General features: G+C 38.8%; 1 protein-coding gene across 1 annotated transcript in view; it reads right to left on the bottom strand.

Moving 5' to 3' along the window:
• Positions 1-10,000, bottom strand: part of ern1 (endoplasmic reticulum to nucleus signaling 1) — a gene marked incomplete at its 3' end in the record, with an annotated part of 25,126 nt that overhangs the window by 11,208 nt on the left and 3,918 nt on the right. Inside the window, exon 2 of the mRNA XM_045217357.1 lies at positions 4,421-4,535. Within this exon, the coding sequence (XP_045073292.1) occupies positions 4,421-4,535 (115 nt within the window). The remainder of the gene's footprint in view (positions 1-4,420; positions 4,536-10,000) is intronic.

The raw sequence follows: 10,000 nt of genomic DNA, 5'->3' as shown, positions 1-10,000 counted from the left end.
GTATGTATATCTTATACTATACTGTATATATTATTATACTATACTGTATATATTATTATACTATACTGTATATATTATTATACTATACTGTATATATTATTATACTATACTGTATGTATATATTATTATACTATACTGTATGTATATATTATACTGTATGTATATTTATACTATACTGTATGTATATATTATTATACTATACTGTATGTATATCTTATACTATACTGTATATATTATTATACTATACTGTATGTATATATGATTATACTATACTGTATGTATATATGATTATACTATACTGTATATATGATTATACTATATGTATATATTATTATACTATATGTATATATTATTATACTATATTGTATGTATATATGATTATACTATAATGTATGTATATATTATTATACTATACTGTATGTATATATTATTATACTATACTGTATGTATATATTATTATACTATACTGTATGTATTATTATACTATACTGTATGTATAGATTATTAAACTATACTGTATGTATATATTATTATACTATACTGTATGTATATCTTATACTATACTGTATATATTATTATACTATATGTATATATTATTATACTATATTGTATGTATATATTATATGTATATATTATTATACTATACTGTATGTATATATTATTAAACTATACTGTATGTATATATTATTATACTATACTGTATGTATATATTATTAAACTATACTGTATGTATATATTATTATACTATACTGTATGTATATATTATACTATATGTATATATTATTATACTATACTGTATGTATATATTATTATACTATACTGTATGTATATCTTATACTATACTGTATATATTATCATACTATACTGTATATATTATTATACTATACTGTATGTATATATTATTATACTATACTGTATGTATTATTATACTGTATGTATATATTATTAAACTATACTGTATGTATATATTATTATACTATACTGTATGTATATATTATACTGTATGTATATTTATACTATACTGTATGTATATATTATTATACTATACTGTATGTCAATCAATCAATCAATTTTATTTTATATAGCCCTTCTTACATCAGCTAATATCTCGAAGTGCTGTACAGAAACCCAGCCTAAAACCCCAAACAGCTAGTAATGCAGGTGTAGAAGCACGGTGGCTAGGAAAAACTCCCTAGAAAGGCGAAAACCTAGGAAGAAACCTAGAGAGGAACCAGGCTATGAGGGTGGCCAGTCCTCTTCTGGCTGTGCCGAGTGGAGATTATAACAGAACCATGCCAAGATGTTCAAAAAATGTTCTTAAGTGACAAGCATGGTCAAATAATAATCGGGAATAAATCTCAGTTGGCTTTTCATAGCCGATCATTAAGAGTTGAAAACAGCAGGTCTGGGACAGGTAGGGGTTCCATAACCGCAGGCAGAACAGTTGAAACTGGAATAGCAGCAAGGCCAGGCGGACTGGGGACAGCAAGGAGTCACCACGGCCGGTAGTCCCGACGTATGGTCCTAGGGCTCAGGTCTCTCAGTTGGCTTTTCATAGCCGATCATTAAGAGTTGAAAACAGCAGGTCTGGGACAGGTAGGGGTTTCGTAGCCGCAGGCAGAACAGTTGAAACTGGAATAGCAGCAAGGCCAGGCGGACTGGGGACAGCAAGGTGTCATCATGCCCGGTAGTCCTGACGTATGGTCCTAGGGCTCAGGTTCTATCTTATACTATACTGTATATATTATTATACTATAATGTATATATTATTATACTATACTGTATGTATATATGATTATACTATACTGTATATATGATTATACTATATGTATATATTATTATACTATATTGAATGTATATATTATTATACTATAGTGTATGTATATATTATTAAACTATACTGTATGAATATATTATTATACTATACTGTATGTATATATTATTATACTATACTGTATGTATATATTATACTATACTGTATGTATATATTACTATACTGTATGTATATATTATTACACTATACTGTATATATTATTATACTATACTGCATGTATATATTATTATACTATACTGCATGTATATATTATACTATACTGTATATATTATTATACTATACTGTATGTATATATCATTATACTATACTGTATGTATATATTATTATACTATACTGCATGTAAATATTATTATACTATACTGTATGTATATATTATTATACTATACTGTATATATTATTATACTATACTGTATATATTATTATACTATATGTATATATTATTATACTATATGTATATATTATTATACTATACTGTATGTATAATTATTATACTATACTGTATGTATATTTATTATACTATACTGTATGTATATATTATTATACTATACTGTATGTATATATTATTATACTATACTGTATGTATATATTATTATACTATACTGTATGTATATATTATTATACTATACTGTATGTATATATTATTATACTATACTGTACATATTATTATACTATGCTGTACGTATATATTATTATACTATACTGTATGTATTATTATACTATACTGTATATATTATTATACTATACTGTATGTATTATATTATTATACTATACTGTATATATTATTATACTATACTGTATGTATTATATTATTATACTATACTGTATGTATATATTATTATACTATACTGTATGTATATATTATTATACTATACTGTATGTATTATTATACTATACTGTATATATTATTATACTATACTGTATATATTATTATACTATACTGTACGTACAGTGGGGGAAAAAAGTATTTAGTCAGCCACCAATTGTGCAAGTTCTCCCACTTGAGAGAGGCCTGTAATTTTCATCATAGGTACACGTCAACTATGACAGACAGAATTAGGGAAAAAAATCCAGAAAATCACATTGTAGGATTTTTAATGAATTTATTTGCAAATTATGGTGGAAAATAAGTATTTGGTCAATAACAAACGTTTCTCAATACTTTGTTATATACCCTTTGTTGGCAATGACACAGGTCAAACGTTTTCTGTAAGTCTTCACAAGGTTTTCACAAACTGTTGCTGGTATTTTGGCCCATTCCTCCATGCAGATCTCCTCTAGAGCAGTGATGTTTTGGGGCTGTCGCTGGGCAACACAGACTTTCAACTCCCTCCAAAGATTTTCTATGGGGTTGAGATCTGGAGACTGGCTAGGCCACTCCAGGACCTTGAAATGCTTCTTACGAAGCCACTCCTTCGTTGCCCCGGGCGGTGTGTTTGGGATCATTGTCATGCTGAAAGACCCAGCCACGTTTCATCTTCAATGCCCTTGCTGATGGAAGGAGGTTGTCACTCAAATCTCATGATACATGGCCCATTCATTCTTTCCTTTACGAATCAGTCGTCCTGGTCCTTTGCAGAAAAACAGCCCCCCAAAGCATGATGTTTCCACCCCATGCTTCACAGTAGGTATGGTGTTCTTTGGATGCAACTCAGCATTCTTTGTCCTCCAAACACGACGAGTTGAGTTTTTACCAAAAAGTTATATTTTGGTTTCATCTGACCATATGACATTCTCCCAATCCTCTTCTGGATCATCCAAATGCACTCTAGCAAACTTCAGACGGGCCTGGACATGTACTGGCTTAAGCAGGGGACACGTCTGGCACTGCAGGATTTGAATCCCTGGCGGCGTAGTGTGTTACTGATGGTAGGCTTTGTTACTTTGGTCCCAGCTCTCTGCAGGTCATTCACTAGGTCCCTCCGTGTGGTTCTGGGATTTTTGCTCACCGTTCTTGTGATCATTTTGACCCCACGGGGTGAGATCTTGCGTGGAGCCCCAGATCGAGGGAGATTATCAGTGGTCTTGTATGTCTTCCATTTCCTAATAATTGCTCCCACAGTTGATTTCTTCAAACCAAGCTGCTTACCTATTGCAGATTCAGTCTTCCCAGCCTGGTACAGGTCTACAATTTTGTTTCTGGTGTCCTTTGACAGCTCTTTGGTCTTGGCCATAGTGGAGTTTGGAGTGTGACTGTTTGAGGTTGTGGACAGGTGTCTTTTATACTGATAATAAGTTCAAACAGGTGCCATTAATACAGGTAATGAGTGGAGGACAGAGGAGCCTCTTAAAGAAGAAGTTACAGGTCTGTGAGAGCCAGAAATCTTGCTTGTTTGTAGGTGACCAAATACTTATTTTCCACCATAATTTGCAAATAAATTCATTAAAAATCCTACAATGTGATTTTCTGGATTTTTTTCCCTCATTTTGTCTGTCATAGTTGACGTGTACCTATGATGAAAATTACAGGCCTCTCTCGTCTTTTTAAGTGTGAGAACTTGCACAATTGGTGGCTGACTAAATACTTTTTTCCCCCACTGTATATATTATTATAATATACAGTATGTGGGAGTGAGAGCGTGTGCTGACCTTCTTTGAGCGTCCATTTGATGTCTCCAGACTGCTTGGAGACAGCGTGTAGACTCCCGTCCAGAGTAGACACAAACAGTAGAGACTCTGGTAGAGTTACACCCACTGACTTCACCTGGGGAGCAGAGAGAGAGTAGAGACTGACTTCACCTGGGGAGCAGAGAGAGTAGAGACTGACTTCACCTGGAGAGTAGAGAGAGAGTAGAGACTGACTTCACCTGGGGAGTAGAGAGAGAGTAGAGACTGACTTCACCTGGGGAGCAGAGAGAGAGTAGAGACTGACTTCACCTGGAGAGTAGAGACTGACTTCACCTGGGGAGCAGAGAGAGAGTAGACTGACTTCACCTGGAGAGTAGAGAGAGAGTAGAGACTGACTTCACCTGGAGAGTAGAGAGAGAGTAGAGACTGACTTCACCTGGGGAGTAGAGAGAGAGTAGAGACTGACTTCACCTGGGGAGCAGAGAGAGAGTAGAGACTGACTTCACCTGGAGAGTAGAGACTGACTTCACCTGGGGAGTAGAGACTGACTTCACCTGGGGAGTAGAGACTGACTTCACCTGGAGAGTAGAGAGAGTAGAGACTGACTTCACCTGGAGAGTAGAGAGAGAGTAGAGACTGACTTCACCTGGAGAGTAGAGACTGACTTCACCTGGAGAGTAGAGAGAGAGAGTAGAGACTGACTTCACCTGGAGAGTAGAGAGAGTAGAGACTGACTTCACCTGGAGAGTAGAGACTGACTTCACCTGGAGAGTAGAGAGAGAGAGTAGAGACTGACTTCACCTGGAGAGTAGAGAGAGTAGAGACTGACTTCACCTGGGGAGCAGAGAGAGAGTAGAGACTGACTTCACCTGGAGAGTAGAGAGAGAGTAGAGACTGACTTCACCTGGGGAGTAGAGAGAGTAGAGACTGACTTCACCTGGAGAGTAGAGAGAGTAGAGACTGACTTCACCTGGGGAGCAGAGAGAGAGTAGAGACTGACTTCACCTGGAGAGTAGAGAGAGAGAGTAGAGACTGACTTCACCTGGAGAGTAGAGAGAGAGTAGAGACTGACTTCACCTGGGGAGCAGAGAGAGAGAGTAGAGACTGACTTCACCTGGGGAGCAGAGAGAGAGTAGAGACTGACTTCACCTGGAGAGTAGAGAGAGAGTAGAGACTGACTTCACCTGGAGAGTAGAGAGAGAGTAGAGACTGACTTCACCTGGAGAGTAGAGAGAGAGTAGAGACTGACTTCACCTGGAGAGTAGAGAGAGAGTAGAGACTGACTTCACCTGGAGAGTAGAGAGAGAGAGTAGAGACTGACTTCACCTGGAGAGTAGAGAGAGTAGAGACTGACTTCACCTGGATAGCAGAGAGAGAGTAGAGACTGACTTCACCTGGAGAGTAGAGAGAGAGTAGAGACTGACTTCACCTGGAGAGTAGAGAGAGAGTAGAGACTGACTTCACCTGGGGAGTAGAGAGAGAGTAGAGACTGACTTCACCTGGAGAGTAGAGAGAGAGTAGAGACTGACTTCACCTGGAGAGTAGAGACTGACTTCACCTGGGGAGTAGAGAGAGAGTAGAGACTGACTTCACCTGGGGAGCAGAGACTGACTTCACCTGGAGAGTAGAGAGAGAGTAGAGACTGACTTCACCTGGAGAGTAGAGACTGACTTCACCTGGAGAGTAGAGAGAGAGTAGAGACTGACTTCACCTGGAGAGTAGAGACTGACTTCACCTGGAGAGTAGAGAGAGAGTAGAGACTGACTTCACCTGGAGAGTAGAGAGAGAGTAGAGACTGACTTCACCTGGAGAGTAGAGACTGACTTCACCTGGGGAGTAGAGACTGACTTCACCTGGGGAGCAGAGAGAGAGTAGAGACTGACTTCACCTGGAGAGTAGAGACTGACTTCACCTGGAGAGTAGAGAGAGAGTAGAGAAGCCAGCGATCGATAGATAGTCTGGTCTTCTCATGTCTGACCAGTGTTGTCAAAGCAGACACATATAGTATCACTGTGTGTGTGTGTGTGTGTGTGTGTGTGTTAGGGCTGTGACAGTAATTGAATAATCGTGTAACTGATCGTTATGGATGAAGACCACCATGAAAATAAAATAACAGTCAAAACAGTTGAAATAGGCCAACATTCATTTAATTTATTTTCATGTAGATAAACTTGATTTAATAGCAGGAGTGTTTACTAATGATTAAAAGCAGTTGTTTTCTAACTTAAGTCAGTCTACATCTCCTCTTTCCAACTGTGGTTTGATGCTCCACCGTCAAGCCAGCGAGATGCAGCAATTCGACCATGAAGGCCATGCGCCGCCCCATTGGTCTCCCGGTTGCGGCCGGCTACAGCAGAGCCTGGATTCGAACCAGGATCTCTAGTGGCACAGCTAGTACTGCGATGCAGTGCCTTAGACCACTGCGCCACTGGGACCTTACAGACAGGTGTGTGCCTTTCCAAATCATATCCAAGCAATTTAAATGTACCACAAGTGGACTCCAATCAAGTTGTAGACACATCTCAAGAATGATCAATGGAAACAAGATGCACCTGAACTCAATTTCGAGTCTCATAGCAAAGGGTCTGAATACTATAAGATAAGGTATTTCTGCTTTTTATAAAATGTGCAAACATTTCTAAAAACCTGTTTATGCTTTGTCATTATGGGGTATTGTGTGTAGATTGATGAGGGGGAAAAACTATTTAATCAATTTTAGAATAAGGCTGTAAACTAACAAAATGTGGAAAAAAGTGAAGGGGTCTGAATACTTTCCGAAGGCACTGTAAGGGTAATGTGAAAAGTCATGGGGTCAAAATGCGCTCTATATATATATATATATATATATATCTCTTTATCTTTCCCTCTAACTTTTAGAATATACCAGGCGGTGTCAGAGGAAGGCTAAAAAAAATTGTCAAAGACTCCAGTCACCCAAGTCATAGACTGTTCTCTCTGCTACCGCACGGCAATTTTTAAAGCCCACATACATATGTACAGTTAAAGTCGGAAGTTTACATACACTTAGGTCGGAGTGAACACGTTGTTTGAGGACCACAACAACCTGCTACACTTGTGAGAAACAAGTTATGGTTTATTTCATTCCATTTATGGGTTTTGTCAATTTATTCATTGTCTTCTGTTTAGAGCGTTCCTGTCAATGTTGAGTAAACTGCTTAGAAGTAGTCCTATAGGCTACCTGGCCTGCGCACAAATGTAGGCCTATAAATGTGCCCATTTGGGGATCTGATAGTATTTCTGATTGGCTTAACGCACCACCACTAATGAGCTGTGGAGCTTCTCAAAGTCATGTTGTTTTCTTCACCTCAAGCAAACAATGTCTGTTTTTACATCCATTGAGAATGACAATAGTTCCTCAATGTATCTGAAAAAATCTTTCCAGCTCTCTCCCTTTCGATAACCACTCAGCGTGAAAGGGAAAAATGTCATGCTCTGATCCAGTGGAAAAGTCATAAAATAGTAGGCACCTGATTACTTATTATACTTGCCGCAAACAGCCTCCAGCTGTGTCCGACCCGAGCTCACTGGCGCAGGAACTCTGAGGGCCCAGAATATTTTATACAATGTTGCAAGTTTGCTATCGCGGGTTTCTGGCCGACCCAGGTGATAGTTGATACAATGTTGCAAGTTTGCTAGAATGAGCTTCAGGCCAGACAAAAGTTAATAGTTGATACAATGTTTCCAGTTCGTTGCAGACAGGCCATGCGTAACCAATGTGATTTATAGGATATATATATATTTTTAATCAAGATATTTTCTACCTGCAGGCTGCAATGTTTTTATTTGTTGGCTTTATGTAGGCTATTTGTACATAGTTGGCAATGGCAATAGAAGTTACTTTTTAGGTTTGTATCATTTTCATTTAGATTTGGATAGAATTTTGACTAACCACATGACAACGATATTGATTATAGATTGATATTGATATTGATACGAAGACGTTATTATAAATGAAATGTAACTGTTCCACTAAAAAATGTGTATATGAAAACCATAACCGGCACGCAGATCGGCACGACTCCAACACCATCATTAAGTTTGCCGACGACACAACAGTGGTAGGCCTGATCACCGACAACGATGAGACAGCCTATAGGGAGGAGGTCAGAGATCTGGCCGTGTGGTGCCAGGACAACAACCTCTCCCTCAACGTGACCAAGACAAAGGAGATGATTGTGGACCTACAGGAAAAAAAGAGGACTGAGCACGCCCCATTCTCATCGACGGGGCTGTAGTGGAACAGGTTGAGAGCTTCAAGTTCCTTGGTGTCCACATCACCAACGAACTATCATGGTCCAAACACACCAAGACAGTCGTGAAGAGGGCACGACAAAGCCTATTCCCCCTCAGGAGACTAAAAAGATTTGGCATGGGTCCTCAGATCCTCAAAAAATTCTACAGCTGCACCATCGAGAGCATCCTGACTGGTTGCATCACCGCCTGGTATGGCAACTGCTCGGCCTCTGACCGCAAGGCACTACAGAGGGTAGTGCGTACGGCCCAGTACATCACTGGGGCAAAGCTCCCTGCCATCCAGGACCTCTATACCAGGCGGTGTCAGAGGAAGGCCCTCAAAATTGTCAAAGACTCCAGCCACCCTAGTCATAGACTGTTCTCTCTGCTACCGCACGGCAAGCGGTACCGGAGTGCCAAGTCTAGGTCCAAAAGACTTCTCAACAGCTTCTACCCCCAAGCCATAAGACTCCTGAACAGCTAATCATGGCGACCCGGACTATTTGCACTGCCCGCCCACCACATCCTTTTTACACTGCTGCTACTCTGTTAAGTATTTATGCATAGTCACTTTAACTCTACCCACATGTACATATTACCTCAACTACCTCAACTAGCCGGTGCCCCCGCACATTGACTATGCAACGGTACCCCCCTGTATATATAGCCTCCCTACTGTCACTTTATTTTACTGTATATATAGCCTCCCTACTGTCACTTTATTTACTTCTGCTCTTTTTTTCTCAACACTTTTTTGTTGTTGTTTTATTCTTACTTTTTTGTTTAAAATAAATGCACTGTTGGTTAAGGGCTGTAAGTAAGCATTTCACTGTAATGTCTGCACCTGTTGTATTCGGCGCATGTGACCAATAAAATTTGATTTGATTTGATTTGATTTGAAATGGTGAGATCAATTGGCTATTCCACATGTGAGGAAAGGTTGCCGACCCCTCGTGTAGCCTTTTACCGGCAACTACAGGAGAGTAACGGCAGAATCTACAAAAAGTCAGTAGGAGGAGGGAGGAGGATGGTCGGGTCAAAGGTTAAGGTTCTCCTCTACTGGTTATCTAGATCTCTGGCTCCCTCTTGAGTCATTTGTGTCTTAATTCATCAAACAGTAAGCTTAAAAGCATCAGACAAGCCCAATGCATATATTGTTGATTTTATTTAAAAAACACATATAGGGTGTGTCTATATATGGAAGAATACACGTTTAAACATTTAGACCAATCGATTGGTTGAAAGAACAGGCGGCTTTCGGTTGACCGAGATTTTCTTAGGTCGGGGACAGCCCTATTTTACTTTAGTGCCTAGTTGCAAACAGGACGCATGTTTTGGAATATTTGT

This window comes from Coregonus clupeaformis, unplaced genomic scaffold (genome assembly GCF_020615455.1).
Source record: "Coregonus clupeaformis isolate EN_2021a unplaced genomic scaffold, ASM2061545v1 scaf1024, whole genome shotgun sequence".
Classification (NCBI taxonomy): Eukaryota; Metazoa; Chordata; class Actinopteri; order Salmoniformes; family Salmonidae; genus Coregonus; species Coregonus clupeaformis.
This window is presented reverse-complemented; position numbering and strand designations above follow the sequence as displayed.